This window comes from Grammomys surdaster, unplaced genomic scaffold (assembly GCF_004785775.1).
Source record: "Grammomys surdaster isolate TR1022 unplaced genomic scaffold, NIH_TR_1.0 125889, whole genome shotgun sequence".
Taxonomy (NCBI): Eukaryota; Metazoa; Chordata; class Mammalia; order Rodentia; family Muridae; genus Grammomys; species Grammomys surdaster.
Window position 1 is genome coordinate 730,317 of NW_021620714.1, and position 21,216 is coordinate 751,532.

General features: G+C 40.3%; 1 protein-coding gene and 2 non-coding genes across 3 annotated transcripts; 2 read left to right on the top strand and 1 right to left on the bottom strand.

The window, feature by feature from the left end:
- Window positions 1–4,176: 4,176 nt before the first annotated feature.
- On the top strand, window positions 4,177–10,506 carry LOC114608333 (stefin-3-like). Its single transcript, XM_028752286.1, has 3 exons — window positions 4,177–4,260; window positions 7,445–7,546; window positions 10,306–10,506. The coding sequence occupies exons 1-3, from the start codon at window positions 4,195–4,197 to the stop codon at window positions 10,429–10,431; spliced, it is 294 nt and encodes a 97-aa protein (XP_028608119.1). The 5' UTR covers window positions 4,177–4,194; the 3' UTR covers window positions 10,432–10,506.
- A 62-nt stretch (window positions 10,507–10,568) lies between these two features.
- On the bottom strand, window positions 10,569–10,673 carry LOC114608351. Its single transcript, XR_003709350.1, has one exon. It is a non-coding gene; the product is annotated as a U6 spliceosomal RNA (small nuclear RNA).
- A 10,301-nt stretch (window positions 10,674–20,974) lies between these two features.
- LOC114608357 lies at window positions 20,975–21,078 on the top strand. Its single transcript, XR_003709353.1, has one exon. It is a non-coding gene; the product is annotated as a U6 spliceosomal RNA (small nuclear RNA).
- Window positions 21,079–21,216: the final 138 nt, after the last annotated feature.

The following is a 21,216-nucleotide window of genomic DNA, read 5'->3' on the forward strand; positions in this document are numbered from 1 at the left end:
AAAGGCCAGAGGTTCTTGAGGATGACTGCCTAGGCAGTCAGAGTATTCCCATGCCAGCTGGCACTCCTTGCTGGAGAGACCAGCAAGCCAGTCCACAAGGCTAAGTGCCTCACCCAGGAGCTCTGGCTGGTGTGGAACTCACTACGAAGATCAGGCTCTCATTGGACTCACAGAGCTCCACTAGCCTCAGACTCTAAAGCCCTGAGGTTAGAGACTAGCACCATCACATCTGCCTGACAACCTTTGAATGTCAACATCTAGTTCTCTGTAGCTGGTCATACAATAAAGACAATTGGTACAGGAAGAACCAGTCCCTCTCTGGCACCAAACACGTGGAAGGTTCCTGGAGACCTTCTTGTCTTTAGTTCCTAGTGGAAGCCTGGAAATATGGGCTCTGATTTCAACAGAGTAAATCAACTTGGAGGCAGAGGGAAGGTGAAGAGATCAGAAGCAAGCCATCTTCCTTCTGCCACTCTTTTTATCCAGACCCCTCCAAACACCTGCTGCCAGCAGTTTGGGTGGTGGCTGTGCCCTCTGCAATTAAGGCAATAGGTACAGTTCTTTAGGGTATGCTCTCTATCCACCTGAATCCAATTGTTATCAATCGAGAATTTTCTACATTTCTAGAATTACTACATTCCAAATTGATATTAAAAACAGTTGAAATAGTGAGTCAGTTAACATGTGAGGTGATGCCAAGGCTACAGCGATGACCAAACACCAACAAATACTTCATAATCAAAGCCACAGCTTCTTCTGGGCCAGACTGTAATGACTGTAATGGACTGAGTCTCTCTCTCTCTCTCTCTCTCTCTCTCTCTCTCTCTCTCTCTCTCTCTCTCTCTCTCTCTCTCTCTCTCTCTCTCTCCCTCCCTCCCTCCCTCCCTCCCTCCCTCCCTCAGAAGGCAGTATGGCATAGCCCTCCTCATTTCCATTGAGTTTCATATTCAGTATTTCATTGTTCTCAGACGCCTCCCTGTCCTCTGCCAATTTCAGGAGTAACCATGCCTTGGCTCTTCCTGCAATTGTTTTTATTGTATGGACAACTACAGAGAAATAGATGTTGATATTCAAATTTGTCAGCCAGGAATGGGTCCTTGCCTTTAATCTCAGTGCATGTAGGCCTAGGTACCCGGAGGTTTGTGAGTTCAAGGCTCACCTGATCGGCATAGTGAGTTCTACACTAGCCAGAGCTTCCCAGTGAAACACTGTTTTTAAAAAAAAAAAAAAGAAAGAAAGAATTATTTTTTAAAGAAAGGTGTGTCAAAGAAACATATTTCAAACTTTTGACTCAGTGCAAAATGAATCATTATAATGAATGTCATGTAGGGGCACGCAAGTGGGTAAGACTCATTCTCTTCTTTCTAAGGTTCACACTCCTATAACAACAGACAGCACACACACACAAAAAAAATGTGGAACAGGTTTATGTAATTAAAGTTTTAAGTGACACAGGAAACTTTGGAAATAAAGACCCAAATACCCAAAAACTGCTGCCCATTTTTTATATTTTTACTTGACCAAAAATGGACAGCTTACTGCAGATGTGACATGACAGGTAACTTTATGGCCTACTGGTGAAAGCCTGGGTAGGAGAACCAGCAAGGTTATTAGTCTCTTCAGACTCTAGGTCTATCTGTGAGGAGGTCCATCTCTATGGTATTAGGGAGAATCCCTCCTAGAATGAAGATTGTATGACTTACTACAGGCAAGGCTAGCTAAACCTGCTCAAAGTCATCTCCTACATGGAAGGCAGGGGAAGTTTTGAACCGGGTTTCTAGGCTTTATGGCTGTCTTCAATGGATTAGGTAGGGTTCTATGATCCACCTTGGCAAAGAATTTTTTTTCTTGGTCAAACTAGGGATTGAAGCTAGCACCTTCGTCAAACTTTGCAAAGAACTCTACAACTGAGCTACATCCCCAACCTGGAACTGTCATTTACTGAGTCTGAACATGAGCAAAGAAATTTACAAGAACAAACCATTTAAAACTGGCAAATGTAAGCACTGGGCACAGAGGCACATGCTCGTAATTCCGGAATTTGAGAGGCAGATTCAAGAGGATTATGAGTTCAAGGTCAAGATGGGGTACATGGGGGTTCAAGGAAATATTAAGCTACATAATAGCAAGGCTCTTACTCTAATTAAATCAATTATTAGAACTCTGGTTGGCTGTCATGATGGGTAATCTTCCCCACTTGATGGGACTTGCTTACAAAGACCTTGGATACAAACCTCACTGAAGAATATTTAATTTGGGGTCTATTGGGATGGCAAGACCCATTTTATATGTAGGCGACACTATAGCATTGTCCTAGACTAAACAGTGAGCTGAGAGCCAGCACTTGTCCTTCTCTGCCTCCTGACACCAGACCCATGAGACCAGTTGCCTCTCACCTACTGCCATGCCTTCCCCACCATGACAGACTGACCCTGGAAATCATGAAACAAAGTTCCAATTGTTACCGAAGTCCTGATCTGTCAGTTCTTGAAGGTCAGTGTTTATAAGATGACAGCTAGTAGGGAAGAGTCCAGAGTTTACCCATGGAGCACATCTTGGATACATGACAGCAGAGGGACCTGATCCACAAAGTTCCATCTTGTCTAACTCATAGCGTACAAAGAGGTTGTGTAGGGGAAAGCACAGGGCAGAAAAGGCAGCATGCAGTGTGTCTGCATCATTCTGGACACATAGCTTTGTTTCCTTCTTCTCCAAAGCATCAGAACTTATCAACAGACGGTGGACCCTCAAGCCATGTTCTCTTTGGTTCTTTTTAAAAGGCCATGTTCCTTTTCTTCAAGTCAAACCTCACAGGAATCTCTAAAACTGACCCAGTGGAGCTGTATCAGTTGAGGCAGAGGATTAAAAAATGCCTAAGATTCTGATGATACATAAAGATTACCAGAAATTCTGGGTTCTGCACATCTAAAGAAAGGGTATTTAGCAGATTTCTTTTCTGACAGAGTCTTAGTCCAATGGTAAGAAAGGTCTTTGGTTGTTTTTAGATATGAGTATTTCAGATTTATCTTAAATTTTAAAATTGTTTAAATAAAGACCACAATAAAACAACAGACATCTTTGTCTCTGACACTCAGAACTGAGCGTGTCTACCCCCTTTCTCTCTGCTGAAATCACCTCAGTGGCCTTTGATGGGTGAGCAGCAAGCCTCTGTCCCTTTGCTGTGCCCTATTCCCTGTTATCCCTAGCACTTCCTTCTTGACACCCAGCAATTCTTTCACACAGTAGTTTTATCTTTTATATGGTTGGGATATTACATGACAAGTTAACTACTGACTGTGATCCCATCACTTGGGAAGCAGAGGCAGAAGGATCAGATATTTAAGACCATGCCTGTAATCCCAGTGCTCTGTGGGTAGAGTCAGAAGAATAAGAAGTTCAAGTTTCATAGTGAGTTTGAGGACAGCCTGGGCTACAGTGTGAGTTCCATTCTAGCCTGGTTTACATGCAAGCCCTTCTACAAAAGGAAAATTACAAAGCACTGTGGGGCATGTCTTTTATAGCAGCATTGGGAGGGAGATCTCTGTGAGTTTGAGGCCAGCCTAATCACAGTGTGAGTCCGAGGACATCCAGGGCTACCCAGACAAACTTTGTCTCAAAAATCAAGACCAAACAACAACAACAAAACAAAAAAGCAAGAGAATCAAAAGCAGCTGAAGAAGTGAAGGTATTTGCCATGTTATTTTTTTATGTTTGGGGATAAACATTTTAGAAACTACAAGTAAAATCCACTGTAGACAGTTTTATTATCTTTATAAAGTTGGGTGGATTCTGAGCAACCAGCCGTGACATTTTTAAGTATCCTCTTTAAATAACTCTTCAAGTTCTAACTTATTTAGAATCAAGTTATGCATGTCCTTCCTCATATGACACAACAGGATGACATTATTGGCACAGAGATTGCAGGGAGGAACCGTGCTCACCACACCTGAGTCCTTGACACACATGCTTGCTCACTCCCCCCAACCCATTTCCCCCCAACTGCACTCAGCATTTCCTCTAAGCAATGAGGTAAGACTTGCTTGAGGCCACACTCATTTCTCCAGTTTCTCTTATACTGTAGAGATAATACATTATAGGGGAGGAGTTTACAGATACCTTTAAAATCCTGAGTCTCAGTGCTTGCAGGATCATTTCTTCTCAGTTTCCAACCCAACAAAGAAGCTACACATCAAAATGTCGCTCGGAGGCTTGTCAGAGACCAAACCTGCCACACCAGACATTCAGGAGATTGCTGACAAGGTGAGTCGATGTACTTAAGGAAAACGCATGATCCTAAACCAAACTTCCAAAATCTGATTTATAATTTGGCCCTGCATTAAGAGTGTGGGAAATTACAGAAATCAGATGTATATGTATGCGTATGTGTATGTATATGTATACACACTACACACACACACACACACACACACACATATATATATAATATTATATATAAATATATATATAAATATATATATATATATATATATATATATATATATATATATATATATATGTTTTGTTCAGACATTTAGACAGCTAAAAGTGGAAGATAAAGCATTTCAGAGAAATTTTAACACCCCAAGCCACACCTGCAGCCTCAGTTTCCCCAGTAGCTGAAGGTGAATTCATGCTGGATCCTCTATACCTCATGTGTCTGATCCCAGGAGTTCTAATTACTGATGGAATTTTCCAGTCCCACTGAGGGAAGCTGATGTGTGAAGGCTCCTAAGGTTGTTAAGATTCTCTGAGCTGATTCCAGGATGCTGTGCTCACCAAACCGTCAGTCAAAATAGAACTCAATGTTTCTAGCAAGTTAATACATGTTGCTTAACTAGCATCTATTTTAAAAGATGTATCGTGTTGCCTGTTTTACAAAGGAGAATTATGGAGGTAGGTTTGCAATCTGTCACTTTATTTCCTTCATCACATTGTTTTCCTGCCTGAAGCCGAATCATCCTGGAGGACAGGATCAGTTTGGTTCGTTATTTGCTTCTTTGTTTGTGTGTTTGTTTGAGAGTAGGTCTTGCTAGATGGTCTAACATGCAGATAACTCGGGCTAGCCTCAAACTCAAGGCTCTCAACTTCTGCCTCAACTTCTCAAGTGCTGGGATTATAGGCATGTACCACCATGCTAGATTTTATGTGAGTAGAAAAGATGGGAGGCGTCATGCCTAGGGAACTGAACATTCTTGATGGTGTCACAGGCCTAAAACTCTGTGACTAAATATGTAAAGCTAAATAGTTCTCACTCATGGGTTTATTTCAAGAACTATCTTGGAGCATTTTATTTCTAAGGAATATTGAATCTTTAAATCTTCATTAGAATCCTCACATTAAGATGGTGTTCTCAACCTTCACTGTGCACATGAGTCACCTGTCGCTCTAGATTAAATGCAGATCTCCCCGAGAGGAATAGACCAGCCTGCATGTCCTCTTTTCTTTCGAGGTCTCTGGGAGAGTGGGCACTCCTACCTACCCATGATTTCACTTTCCTGTAGGACCTAATATATCCGGCATCCTAGAAGGCATGGGGGAGATGGGGCCTTAAAAGAGGAGGTCAAGAAAAAGTTCTCCATTTCACCGGAAAGAAGAAAGTGCTAAAAGGACTAACTAAAACACCATGCAGAAAAAGTATTTCAAAACAAATAAGCACAGACAAGGCACAGTTGATATTTTTGCTCAGTGAAGTAAAAATCTCTCTGCTACAGTAGCCAGGATTGTAGAGGGATAGACAGGGAAATATAGTTACTTGAAATAAATAATTTACAGCAGATTTTATTGATTTTCTTAATAGTTGGTCATCTGGTTATTTAGAATAATTATTCTTTTGAAACAAGAGTCTTCCTATTTCTCAGAGAGGTCCTTACCTCATAAGTTCCAGTAATTCTTTTGCCACTAGCCTCCCAAGTGCCAAGGACTACTGGAAGGTGACATTCCACCTGACTAGGATAATTTTTGAACATGATACTCTCATTAGTTCTTTGAGAATTTCATAGATACATAAAATGTATTTTGATCATGTAATTTTTAAGGTAGGAAGCTACTAGAAGGTCTTATCTTGATAATTGGACCATCTGTAGATGACATCTTCAATAATAAAATTTATTTAGAAGTGTGTTCTTCTAGATCCAGACAGACTGAAACATAGATATTAAGAAGGTCACCTCACTCTGGAAGGAGCTTTGCTGTTATAAAAGGCTTGGTTTCTGTCCCCACTTTCAGTTGACCTTCAAAGCCCTCTGGCAGGCAAGGATGCATCCTATCCTAATTTTAGAGGGTGAAACAAAGACTCAAAATGCTTAAGAGTCACCCAGATGAGACACTGACCTGGTCTTTCCCATTGCACAGCCTCAGCACACTATGGAGCTCTGCAGGAATGAGGAGAGGGAATGCAGCAAACTTACCTTCTCTATGGAAGCCAGGGACTCAGGCTTAAATCACCATGGGAGATGCATAGCCATGAATCAGTTCACAGGAGAATTTCCTGTGTCACTCCTAGGTATTGAGCATCTGGCTATAAACTGTAGAAGCTACATAAAGGCTGAAAGAAACAGCCTCTGTTACTCCCAAATTAACAGTATAGAGAAAATCAAAATATCTAAGGAATATTATAAAATAAACCTTAATTAAGCACTTTTTCATGATCACAGGTTTAAGATCAAAACGAATATTAAGCACTGCTGCAAACCTTTTTACTGTCAGGTGAACAGGTACAGGGTGGTGGCTCAGCTCCCAGATGTCTCTCACCTGTCCTGTCTTGCAGGAGACAGCCTGGGGGGACAACTCTCACTAAAATATTGAGAGACAGAGAAGCAGGCAGTAAACTGTGTATTTTTAGGAAGCATTTTCTGAGTCACAGTAATCATTCCCTTACAAAGAACACTACAGGTCAGATACATGAAACAAACTTATTAGATCAGGAAATTCAGTCTACTACTATGAGATTATGGTTGGTTGGGTCCCCACACAGTGTCAGGCCAGAGGAGGTTATTGAATCCCTAGAATGATCTGAGGGGACCCAGAGAAAATCTCCACTATGTACCATTTACTTTGTATTTACTGAACAAATATAGACATACCAATTGGGGTCCTTCATTGCAAATCATGACTATATTGTTTTTGTTTTATTTTTTAAGTATGTGTGTATGCCTCTGTGTGTGTTCTGTGAGTGTATGTATGTTTGTGTGTGTTTTAATTGTTGAGGCAGGATTCAATGGGTAGCCCCAACTAGACTGGAACTTTCTATATAGTCCAAACTGCTCTTGAATGACCTTCTGCCTCAGTCTTTCAGGTTCTGATATTAGAGGCTAGAGGTTTGAGCAGCCAGCCCAGGTTCATCAGCATCTCTGAGGACTCTCAGCAGAATGAGGTCCTCAGTTTTGTGAAGCAGATAACCTGAGTCCACACAGCCCTGACGTCAACCCTTACTTTCTCCTATCAGGTCAGACCACAGCTCGAAGAGAAAACCAATGAGAAATATGAAAAATTCAAAGCCGTTGAGTATAAATCTCAAGTCGTTGCTGGACTAATTCACTTCATTAAGGTCAGACACCAACTTCTCTGAAGCACTGAAGCAATTGCTTCCTGTTGCCCCAATTACAGCTTCATTCCCACCACTTGTTTTTAATTAAGACACTTGTAAGTGGAAGACTCCGAAATCCATCAGATGACAAGATATTAACCTTGTATTTCCTCATGAATACAAAAAGATTTCTTATGTGGTTCTTAGTTTCTAGAACCCTGTAGAAAACGATGGTGTAACAGCTCAGACATTGCTTTGCAGCCAAGGCTGCTTATTCTGTCAGCTGGATATGGAGGCTAACATTTTAGTGTATGGTCAGTGTCTTAGAGCATTTTCCAACTCAAAACTTCCTAATTCTATGTGTGATCAAATTACATGCACTTAAAGAATGACTTCAGTCACTAGCTGAAAGAATAATTCGAGCCAATTTCATCCTTTAAATGAGTAGTTACTAATATAATTTAAATGATTTTTTAAATTACTTTTTTATACATGAGTGCTCTGTCTCCATGTATGCCTACATACCAGAAGCGGGCATCAAGTCCCACTATAAATGGCTGTGAGCCAGCATGTAGTTGCTGAGAACTGACCTCAGGACCTCTGGAAGGGTAGTCATTACTCTTAACTGCTGCACCATCTCTCCAGACACCAAATAATTCTCTTCATAGCTCAAGCAGGTCCAACTGATGACACTCCAGCTACTGTATAAAGCCATATTAATACTATTTTATAAATACATTTTAGGAGCTGGAGAAATGACTCAGCTGTCAAAAGTGAATGAGGCTTTTGCAGAAACCTCAAGTTCAGTGTCCAGCACCCACATCAGGCTGCTCACAATCAGTCGTAATCCCAACTGTAAAGATCTGATACCCCTGGTCTCTGAGGGCACGTACTCCTATGTGTGCATAGCCATACACAAGCACACACGCATACACACAACCTCTTTAAATTTTAAAACAGATTTTATATCAAAAATTAAATTAAATGGTTTCCTGATTAAGTTCTAATGAAAAAAATTATTTTGACATTCTTGTGATATCAAGAGAAACAATTAAAAAACTGAAGCATGGATAATAAATAGGAGCTGTATTTATTATTGAACAATGTCAATCTTGACTGAAAAGATAACCGTCAGCCACGTGCCTTTACCTCCTCTGCTTTGTCATTGGACCAAGGCACAACGGCATTTGTTTCTTTTTAAAAATAGACACTTAAGCTATGTGTTTTAATGTATTTTGCTTGCTTGGCGTTTTTTTTAATGACATGAGCAGAGCTAGCCAGCTCAACAGGAGCCACTCTCAAAGCTGGATTGTATGTAAGGACTGGACCAGTTCAGTTCAATCAAATTTGAGTCCCTGGTGTGTTCCATGCCTGAAGAAACATGTGAGCTAACCCCAGCTGTGTCCTCAGAAGGGATTGGTTTCTTCCATGATCTTTCATCACATCTGAGGAAAAAAAATTAGGAAAAATGATTGCATTCAAAGACAGGAAATTTTCCACCAAAATTGGGATTATTTTGATAACTTCGATTATCTAAATATGAACATTTCATATTAACTCCCTCACATATTTCATTAATAAAAAATTTCATCAGAAAATGATCTTGGAAATTTTTCCCCTTGACCACTCTATTTCAGTGTGGTTTCTTAGTCCGCAGCCCCAGCTCTCACCCTCCATTCTGCTATTCAGCCTTAGTTCTCTCCTTCCTTCCAGCAGGCTGGTTATTGACCCCGTTGCTCTCAGCTACTTTCTGGATTTCATTTGTTACTGGTAGGGGTTTTTTGTCTATCTTGAATCCCCAAGAATCTACTATTCTTGAGAGAATAGTAGAGAACCACAGGTTTCGGTGTTAGACTGTCCTGGGAATGATCTTTGTTCCACTTCTGTTTGTTTAATCTGTCCATACTTGTTCCAAATCTATGTGATCCCAAGATCTCCTTCCCTAACCCTAATAATCCCTACCCTGAACAGAGAGGATAATAGCACAAAGTGGGCTTAGGATGTACCAGGTCCTGTCCTACAAATAGGTTACAACACAGCAGAGATATGGGGACCATACAGTCTATATATTCTAAAGCAAATCTGAGGTTCTTTTCCCTTATCAAACCATATGCCAATTTTTCTCCCAATTTGGAAGTCAAAAAGTAGAACTACCAAAAACACAGGCTTCCCTCTGCTCCTCTCCAGGCATCATGAAAGTAAAATGTAACTCTGGAATGTCATCTGTGCCAAGATTTTAATGAAAAGTACAATAAATTAAATCCAGACGGAGAAATAGATTAGTGAGTAGGAGTGCTGGCTGTTCTTGCAGAGGACTTGGGTTTGGGTCTTAGCACCCACATGGTAGCTCACAACCATCTCTGACACCAGTTCTAGGGAATTTAACACCCTCTTCTGATGTCCTCAGGCATTGTATGCATGTGATACACTTATATGCAAGCAGGCAAACATTTATACAAATAAATTGAATAAAATATTTTTTCTAAAAGATATTCAAAATACATCTCAGAAATATGTTTTCTGCCATACTGTTAGCTGCTTTTTTGCCCAATGTACAAGTTGATGAAAGTTCAGTTCACGGTGCTGCCTTGGGCCAGAAATGTTGTTTCAGGAGAGCTTGGCACATCACCTTGACAAGAAAGTAGATCTATCATATAACAGAGATCCATGTGAATAATCTTTCTTTCTTTGCTTCTCTCTCTCCCTCCCTCTCTTCCTCTTTCTTTCTTTCTTTCTTTTTTCTTCCTTTCTTTCTTCTTTTCTTCTTTTATGTCTTTCAGGTGGATGTAGGGCATGATTGTTTCCTTCACATAAAAGTCTTCAGTGGCCTTTCTCGAAAAGATGATTTGGAACTTCAGGGTTACCAGACTAACAAAACCAAGGATGATGAGCTGACCTATTTCTAAGCAGCAAATTCTAAAGTGACCTGATTCCTCTCATTGTAAACAGATGCAGCCATCAATAAAGAAACATTCTTGAAATAACTGTTTTCTTCCCTCATTACTCAGTATTGTGCTGATCTTTAGTTCCTAGAAAATTATTTTTAAATATGGAATGTTTTGTGAATCTGTGTGTCATTCTTGGGCAAGGGCCATGATAATCTCTGTGTCATTCCAACTTTTAATATACATGCTGTCATACAGAGCAGTGTTCATGGTTCAGAGTTGATCCTCCACAACAAATGATTCCAACTGGGAACCTTATAAAAACTATGGCTCAGTTGGAATTGTGTAAGGGATCTAATCACCCCATCCTCACTGCAGGTGCATTGGTGGCTGTCAGAGAAACACACTTCTTGATCCCTTTGTTTGCCTGGAACCTAGCATGTCATCTGTGCCTTCATGTTTCAAAACAAAATAAATAAGCTGCCCTCTCCCCTGCCCCATGCTCCCCTTGCACTTAAGAGTCAATTGCAGTGTGTTCTCCTCACAAGCAAATGCTTCCTGGTGCTCGCTAGTACAAATAGCAGTGTGCACATCCCACAAGGCCATTCTCCTGCACAGCCAAAACCCAACAATCAAAACCAGGAAATGAACACTGATGGCACACTGATATCTAGTCCCAGGTGTCAATCTTTTCAAGTTGTTGTAATAAATAAATAAAGCCTACTCCTGCAATCAACTACATTAGTACCTCGTATGACCACTAGTTCTTAAAGGATATGACCGTTTATAGGTGACTGACATTAACATGTTTTTCTTTATTGTCCTTAGCAGTTTACAAAAGTAGTATTCATAAGACTAGGACTTTAAATTATGTTTTAAATGAGTTCTATTCAAGTTATAGGCACATTTATCTTTAAACAAGAACTGAATCACATATACATTATAGTGTAGCAAACACAACTTTAATTTTTTATCATCATTAAAAAACATACCAATCTAAAGTACTTGAGACTTGTTGTTCCTTTCTTAGTCTGAAAAGGGTTATCTATCTTTTCCTAGCTTGGTGGCCTGGAGATACCTCACCATAAAAGTGACGTGGTATGGCACCTACTGACTTGTCTTGGAGCCTTCCCACAATAAAGGTAACATGGTTCAACCTGCTAAGGGTGTATGGGAAGAGCTAAAGACTTATTTTATAAGCAACTGGACTTTTGTTGAGCTCACTGTTTTGGTTTGGAAGGCAGGGATTTTTTTCTTTGGGCTTGCAGGAACAACAGAGAAGCATCTGGCAGGACACAAATAAAATAATATTCTAGAAAGACAGCTAAGAGGGCTCCTTAAGTTCGGAGGAGCTCAAGAGAAATGTAAACTAGCTCCATAGAATGACACAGAAAGAAAGATTTCTAAAGAGCTACAAGTTTAGTTGTAGGATCAGGCTTGTTAGTAGACATTTTGTATACAGTTAAGAAAATAAAGATATCTCGCTGAGCTAGCAGGCTTGTCACTCAGTTTGCACCTCTCCTGATTTTCTCAGTATAAATATTCGTTATTTTAAGTGGTTACCAGACTCTTTAAGGTTGAAACACCTTCTAAGTTTTGAAATAAATCACTTAACTCTTGAGTAGTTAATCCAATTATGGGTTGTAGCCAATTATAGAAATTTTTGAAAATTTGAGAGTTTGTAATTGATCCGTTCTGATCTATATTTCCTGTGGCTGAGTTTTCTGATGATCTATCTTATGTCCTAGATTGTTGATAGAACTTCCTTTATGTATTTTTCAGGAAAAATTTTTGATCCCCAACAAGGAAAAGTTATCTTCCCTTCCACAAACATTTTTTGTAAGGTATCTGTATTAGAATTCCCTATCAAGATATCATCCACATAGTGATAAATTATAGACTGAGGAAACTGTTTACAAATTATTTGTAATGACTGCTGTATGTGACAATGAAAGGACACGTGGGGCTATTTAACATCCCTTGTGGGAAAACCTTCTTCCTGCACCTTTTAAAAAAACATATTTATTGATTTTATTTATATGAGTACACTGTAGCTTTCTTCAGACACACCAGAAGAGGACATCAGATCACATTACAGATAGTTTTAAGCTACCATGCAGTTGCCTAGAATTGAATTTAGGACCTCTAGAAGAGCAGTCAGTGCTCTTAACCACTGAGCCATCTCTCCAGAGCCCACATATCTGTCACATTTGGCCCTAATCTTCCTATCAGATATTTTGATCCTGTTCATTTAACCCATTTTAGATTCTGTTTCACCTGAGGCCTTGTGTCAACAGTTGTGTAGATACTTTCTGAAGTGGTCAAGTTGAATTCCAAGAATCTTGTGATATTACTGTTACATCTGCTCCAGTTTGCACTAGATCTCAATCTTAATTCCATCTAATTTCAATTTTGGTCTCTAATCATTTATAGAACTTTGCCAAAATATGTGTTTCCTGTACCTTTAAAATCTCTTGTTCTAGTCATCAGAATAGTTAATTGTAGATCAGCTCTGTCTGTGATATCAGGCACTAATTTTTCTAGTTGCTGTCTAGAACAAGCTCTCCTTCGATGACACGGAACAAATGGCTCACGTTGCTTTTTGGGGGGCCTGAGCAAAGCCCCTTAGGCAGTGATTCCTGATTGTAATGGATTTCCTTCTATATCTCTGCTTGCTCTAAGCCCCATGTCTAATCTCTTCATGTCTTTTGCATATCCCAGGAAACTTTCTCCCTGGATTATCATTAGAGAAAATATTATCCTATGGAATTGTTTGTCTATACTTCATTAGGAAACAACTGGTCTTCCACAGCTGCAGAATCAAACATTCTGAGATCTCGTACTTTTAGCAATTGCCGGTATTATCATAGCAACATTGAACAGATTAGATCCAATATCCACAGTAGTGATAATGCATTCATAATTAAGTGTGGATCTGGTCTTTAAAGGTCTAATAGTCTTTTTCCACTCAGAATTAGCATTCTTAAAAAGCTTAAGATTCAATTAATCCTGCTCTTACATCTGGATCTGATATTGCTTTATTTACAGTTGAAGTTAATCATTGTAAAAATAATCACTAAAAGCTTCATCTGAGTCCTGGGTTATCTTGGTAAATGATTCAGATCATCTTCACTGTTGTTCAACCTTGACCCAAGCATTTAAAGCTACTGTAAGACATTGCTCTAAGGTGACATCATCAAACTAATTATACATTTCTAACTCACCATATTAACCTTCACCTACCAACTGACCCTTGACAATATTAATCCTTTTAGTTCTTTTATGTTGCTCCATAGCCAAAGCCACCTCTCTCTACCATGTCAGCCACTGTAGCTAAGGGCCAGCTTCAATGATAGCTACTATTAAATCTTCAAATATTTTGGAATTATGCAATTCTGCATGGCCCAATTATTTAGTACTTGTTTCACATAAGGTGAGTGCACACCATATATTACAATTACCCTTTTAAATTTCCTTAGATCTACTCCCTCTATGGGTTGTCATGCAAATTCATTGTGACTTGTGGATTTCTCTTCTGGAGGTGATTGTTTCATGGTAGCTGGAAAAATTATTGTAGTTCTTCCACTAGTCCTGTGTAATGGTAACTTTAAAAGGTGTCTTGAAAAGAAAACCAATGAGAAATATGAAAAATTCAAAGCCATCGAGTATAAATCTCAAATTGTCCAAGGACAAAATTACTTCATTAAGGTTAGACTCTCTCAAGCACTGTTGCAATTGTTTCCTGTTACCCCAACTGTAGCTTCATTTCTATCACTGGTCTTTAATTAAGACATTCACAAATGGAAAACCCCCAAATCCACTGGATGGTAGGATAGTTACCCTTATTTTACCTTGTGGATAGTCTCTCAGCTAGCCTAACCCAACTTCTCTGCCATTGTGTCTATCCATGTGGTTCTCACTCCCTACATCTCAGCTCTGTCCTGTCTCTCTTCCATCTTCCTTCTGTGTCTGTCTAGTCCTCTCTGCATCTACCTGCATCTCTGCCTGTCTAAACACTCTGCCCATTGTCCCTTCCTACCTCCAAGCCAAGTTGAATTCCAAGAATCTTGTGATATTACTGTTACATATGCTCCAGTATGCACTAATGCTCAATCTTAATTCCATCTAATTGTAATTTCAACTTTGGTGTCTAATAATTGTATCACTTTGCCAAATATGTGTTTCCTATACCTTTAAAATCTTGTGTTCTTATGGTTCTTATGGTTCTTATGGCTTTCATTGCTCAAACTTGAGAACTGGATTTGAAGCTACATGGCCAAGGGGCATAGGCTCTGCCAACCAAAATCTAAAGTTCAAACAAGGCAGAGAGATTGGCTCCAGCTAAGTCCCAGACTTCAACTCCAGTTCAGGCTCTCAAAAGTGTACAGGCCCCTATGAAGGCCCCATAGAAAAGGCTCCTGCAAATGTGAAGACAGATGGACTACTGTGACATATCTACCTATACACAATTTGCAAATGTCCAGTGTCCTATGCTGTTTTAACAAATAAACTTGAAGCCAAAGATGTGTTTTTGGTTTTTTAAAAAAAGTTCTTTTGTTCTATCCATCAGAGAAGTTAAATGTAGAACAGTACTGTCTGTCATTTTGTAAGGGTGCATGATTTGCCAAAGAATGATAACCTGAACTCAAATAGTATGTAAAAGCAAAGAGTTTTATTCTGCAGAATTTCAGCATGCTGGGGTCTCCCACTTCAAAAGGGAGACAACCAAGTGAGCTAACAGGCCTGATTTAAAGCACATTAGGGGAATTTAGGGTTAGGTGACCTTTATCTTGCTCCATTTCTAGGGACATTCCAGAACCATTAACCAGGGAGTGAGAGCTGAAAACTGCTGCTGGGGAGGTCTGGAACCTGCTGCTGACCCTTTGCCCTCACTTCAGGTCAGGTGCCAGGGCAGCTTCTAATAGCATGTTGCCTGCTAGCATAGGCTTCTCCCCCTCCTCCTCCATCATTTGTGACCAGCTGCACTCACTTAGTTCAACCTGCTTGCCTGAAGCAGCGAGTCCAGGACCCTCCTTGCTCCCTTCCTCCCTTCACCTCCTCCATCATTTATGGCCGTCTGCACCGACTTACTTCAGCCAGTTTGGCCTGAAGCAGCAGGTCTGGGGCCCTGTTTGCTTCCTTCCCCTCTGTGGTTCTTAACTCTGGTCTGGGTCTACTCCTTGCAACCTGCGAGGGACCCTCTCTGAGACTTGCTTCCCCACATGTGCAACCACCCACACAAAGGGCTTAGCTGCCCACACATGTGAGGGAGACTCTCTCCCTCTCTGCCCCGGACCTGTAAAGTGAGTGCTAGCAGTGCCTTCCACCACAAGAACAGCTAATATAAACATTGCTGTGATATGGGACACTCTTGCTTTTCCTTGCCCACTGCAGACTCTAGCTGCCAGAGGCACTAGGCAGTGACTTCCAACCGCTAGTAGGAAGTCCCACCCTGTTGCTGCCACCATGGACCTGACCCATAGCACCTGTGGTCCATAGCCCCAACGCGCTAGCCATATGGTCATATGCCACTGTTGCCAGCTTTCTTATTCTGATCCAAGCCAAATGTTTCTTTGTTAATACAAAAATGTGCTTTTCTCTGCCTACACAATCCACCAAAGTTACTTAAGACTCTTTCCTATCCTGTCTTGATAGATTTTTACTACTGCCATTAAATTCTATTCAGTTACAACCAATCCTTATGGCTCTCAATCTTGTCAGAAGTCTGCTAATAGTATATTTAAGTTTATGGCCAACAGAATTCCCAAAGCCTCTAACAGTTGACCCAAGATGGTTTCAGAAGACTTGGACACCTAGAAGATACAGCATGGATTGTATGTGATAATATAGTCACTAACAAATGCAGTGAACTAAACTGGATGCCCTGAGTCAAATGACTTGGCTAAACCAAGGTAAGTCATTTCTCATGTCATGTGTATCCATTCCATAGAGAAAAAGCCCTGCATCTTCTGAGCTTGGAAGCCAAACTGACTTTGCCCAAGAGAATATGGAGACTATGGGAACTGTTGGCTAGTGGACTCTGCCATTTTTTAAAAAGAATATATAACTGGTAGATTATTGTTTACTCTTTCTCAGACTTCTGACTACATTGACAGCTAAGCTTTCACAGATGTTATATGTTACTTCATTATCTAAACTCAGTTACCATCAATTAAATGCTCCATATTTCCTTTTCTTACTATCCCACTGTCCTAAATTATTGGAGTTCCTATAAACTTACCTAACTCTAATAAAACATTCCACTATACAATCCAATAAAGGCTCATCTTGAAGACTGCACGTGTTGTTAACTCATGCTGTTATCTGTTTTGTAAACTTATAAGCTACAGGAAACCCACTCAGATCTACCTCTCACAGACCAAATAGATCCCATCCAGATAAGTACATCTGCCTAAAATTCCCACTTACTACCTATTCCAATGGGTGGGATCACTCTGGGTCTCAAATGAACATCTTAGAAAAAAATTTCTTTCTCCCAAATGTACTTAATCTTATTCCCTACATCTTGTCAAGTCCAGGCACATCCAGAACAGCTCCAGAGAAGCAACCTCCAGATGCTCCATCTCCTGTCACACACACACAGCTGCTTCTACTGGACCTGTTCCTTCTGACCTATCCTCAGATGACTCCATAGACCCTAGACAGTAGGAAACAGCCAACTCTCCTAAGACCTGACAAACATCCCCCATATCCATTCTTCTAGGTTCCCCCTAGAGACACGTTGCCCCCAATGCCAGCAGGAAGTAACAAGATATCACAACAACCCTATTCCTGCTTCACCATCACCTCTTTCTAATTTTTCTCTTTTAATTAAACCAAAGTGGAGAAATGTTGGTATTCTGTCTAAACTCAACCTCCACAGTTATCTGGCAACAGTCAGGTATGCTCCTCCCCACAGTTATCTGGTAACAGCCAGGTAGGCCTGGCCCACTATAAAAGGGGCTACTTGCCCCCTCCTCTCTCTCTTGATCTCTTGCCTCTAGCTTCTCTCTGTCCCCTTCCCCCTCCCCTTCCCTTCCTCCTCTCTCCACGTGGTCATGGCTGGCCAATACCCCTCTACTTCTCTGCTCGCTCGCTCGCTCTCTTTCTTTCTCTCTCTCTCTCTCTCTCTGCCTCTACTAACCTCCTGGCTCTCCTCCCCATGTCCTAAATAGACTCTATTCTATGCTATACCAGTGTGTGACTGGTCCCTCAGGGGGAAGAGATGGCATGGGCCCACTGAGACATCCCCTTCCCCCATACCTCTCCACATACCCACAGAACATACTCTCTTTATCTCTTTATCTTTTTATAAACACATCAGTCAATCATCTATAAACAATCATAGCCACTAAGGCACTCAGATCTAGTAGGTAGGCTTTATTTAGCTATTATGTTTTCAAAGTTAAGCCAAAATAAGTAACTAGAAACAGACAAGTTTGTCTAATTAGATACACTTTAGATAGCTAGATGGTCCTCAAATACTTCAGAAATCTGCAGAATATGACATTTAGGAATGTTTTAATAAAAAAGTTTGTTTGGTTTGTTTTGACAGACAGACATATCAGTCAAGTCAGTACCTCCAGTCTCCTCCCATGGAGATAATGGATACAGCAAATCACCACCTGGAGTGTGCTTCAAATGTGATAAATCTGGCCACTGGGCTATAAACTGTCCCTTATGTTGATTGCTGACAGTAATCTGATCCAAACTGTGGACAACCAAGACACTGGGAAGTCAATTGCCCTACTTTGCCTAGACAAGATGGGACAGTCCATCCAAGTTCCTGCTGGAAAAAAAAAGTCTCTCACATCTTCTGGGCCTGGTGGCTAAAGATGAATGCCACACCAACAGAGGAACTTTAGGTGACTGTTCAGTTAGAATCTGTCCAGGCAGCCTTTATCCATTAAGTATCTGTCAATTCTACAGATTTGGAAGCTGCTTGCTCTATACTTCCTATTTACTCAGGTAAGATTTATCCTTCTCAGGCCTCTGATCAGGTTGAAGACTAGGTAGTTATAGTTTTACAGTTTTCCTTGTTACCAGATTTAAAAAAGAAAAACTCTAACTCCTCCGTTAGGAACCCCATGATCAGTTCAATGGTTAGCTGTGAAGACTGAAAGAGCTGAAGAGGCTTGCGGCCCCTGGGGAGAGCGACAATACTAAACAACCAGAGCTCCCAGGGTCTAAACCACCAGTCTGGGAGCACACATGGAGGGACCCATGGCTCCAACTGTACATCTATTGGAGGATGACCTTGTCGAGCATCAGCGGGAGAGGAGGTCCTTGGTCCTGTGAAAGCTGGATCCCCCAGTGTGGGAGACTTTGAGGACAGGGAGGTGGGGAGGTGGATGGGGGCACATCCTCATTGAAGCAGGAGGAGGGGTGGTGGGATAGGGAGTTTCAGGGGGAGAGCAATGGAGAAAGGGGATAACATCTGAAATGTAAATAAATAAAATGTCCAATTTAAAAAAGAAAAACTCACAAAAGAGTAAAATTTGTAAAGGTTAAAAGATATAAAAACTTAGATTATAAAGGATCTGAGGAAGCATTTTAGGGTCTAAAAAGGTGTTTTAATGTTAGTAAATGAAAGTTGTAAAGGTTAGAGGTTGGAATGCATAAATGGCAATAAGAAAATTATTTAAGATATATAAAAGAATGAAATACATTAAATAGATACTGAAATATTTTCTCCAAATTTGCCAATATGAATGGATTAAACACTGTAAAAATAACTGTTACCCTGATAGTTCACATAGTTGTTCTTATTGTTTATAATTTACTGTTATTACAGACAAAGCCTTTTTTTTAACTAGAGGGGGGAGATGTTGAGATGGCCCACACATATTATATCTACCAGCTATGAGAAAGTGTGTCCCTGTGCTTTCCATTGTTAATTAAACCAGCACCAGTCTAGAAAAATATGTAAATGTTTGTCACATCCTCAACTGCTTCAAAAAGAAAGGCAAACTACCGCCAAAGCCAAGTACTCTCAAGTAAGCTCTGTGGCTTTAGAGGGCTGGTGGCTTGGAGGTAGGGCAGGAGAATTGGCTAAATGTCTGGGCAGGATGCATGCAGATGCAGAGAATATTATAGATCTCTCCATGTCTATATAAAACCTCAAGTGGGGTCCCATGAAAGCTCTGCAATAATAAATACATAGAGTTATAACTTTCAAATCTAATAATTATGAAAATGTGAGCCAGGGAAAGTGATACATATCTGTAATCTTGCACCCAGGGGGCTGAGGCAGGAGGATCATGAGTTAGAGACCAACTGGGGCTACATATTGAATTGAAGATTAATCTGGGCTACACATAGCAGCTGTCTGTCTCAAACAAACACACAAACAATGAACCAAATATATTATACAAATATATTAATTATATATATTAGTCCCCTACTAAGTGTAAGAAGGTATAAAATGATGTCATATTAATGAATATTTAAAATTGTTTAAAGAAAAAAGACAATTACAAATGGTCAGAGAAATTATTCCACATGTGTGTATCCATAGATACATATATGTGTAGAGTCTAGAACAGGAAAATCCAGACGGAAGAAAGTTGTGCCTGCTCAGCAGTGAGGGGTGAGGGGAGAGGGAGGAAGGTAGAGGACTAGAGGACAGACAGCTCTTCCTTGTGTGTGGAAAGGAAAATATTGTGAAATGACATGGTGAGGTTTGCACACACTTGTGAATATACAAAAAGCCCCTGAAGAAAACACTTAAAATATCTGAACTACATGATATTTATGGCATGTAAGTTATCCAATAAAAGTATTTAATGGGTCAAATGGGGACCTCAGTGGGTAAGGGCATTTGTCACCAAGCCTAATTACCTCAGTTTGGGCCTTGGATCCATGTGATGGAAAAAGAACCAATTTCCTCAAGATATCTTCTTGACCACAAGTGGGCTGCGGGACATGCTTACACACACGTACACATGCACGTGCGCGCGTATACATACACACACACACACACAAATAAATAAATAAATAAATAAATAAATAAAATGAGTATTTTAAAAGAAGACAGAAATATCATGGAACACATGACTCTGGACTGGATCTCTGTAATAAATGACAATATCGCAACAACTTGAAAAGCTTGAGTGGCACTGGGGACAAGATGTCAGTGTGCCATCAGTGTTCATTTCTTGGTCTTGATTGTTGGGTTTTTGCTGTTCAGGAAAATGACCTTGTGGAAAGTGGACACTACTATTTGCCCTAGTGAGCACCAGGAAGTATTTGTTGGTGATGGGAAGTCACTGCAACTGACTCTGAAGTGCTAGAGAAGCATAGGGAAGGGGGAGAGGGCAGCTTCTTTATAAATTATGATTGTTTCAAAATATGACTTGTAAAATACCAAATTTGATTTCAAATATGAAGTCACAGATGACATGCTGGGTTCCGGGCAAATGAAGGAATCAAGGAGTGTGTTTCCCTGACAACCACCAATGCACCTGCAATGAGGATGGGGTGATAAGATCCTTTATCCAAATTTTTATAAAGTTTCCAGTTGGTATCCTTCATTGTGGAGTTTCTATTCTGAACCATGAACACTGTGCTCTCTTTGGCAGCATGTATATTAAAAATTGAAATGATAAAGAGATTACCATGGCCCCTGCCAAGGATGACATGCAAATTCATGAAAATTTTCATATTTAAAAGCAATTGTCTAGGAAGTAAAGGCCAACACAATACTGAGTAATGATGGAGAAAAATGGTTATTTCAAGAATGTTTCTTTATTGATGGCTGCATCTGTTTACAATGAGAGGGGCTTCAGGTGACTTTAAAATTCACTG

Excerpts from the sequence above, each read along its gene's own strand:
- LOC114608333 (XM_028752286.1), top strand. The coding sequence starts at position 4,195 with ATGTCGCTCGGAGGCTTGTCAGAGACCAAACCTGCCACACCAGACATT. Across the intron at positions 4,261-7,444 it reads TTCAGGAGATTGCTGACAAG|GTCAGACCACAGCTCGAAGA; the intron begins GTGAGTCGATGT and ends TTCTCCTATCAG. Across the intron at positions 7,547-10,305 it reads GACTAATTCACTTCATTAAG|GTGGATGTAGGGCATGATTG; the intron begins GTCAGACACCAA and ends TATGTCTTTCAG.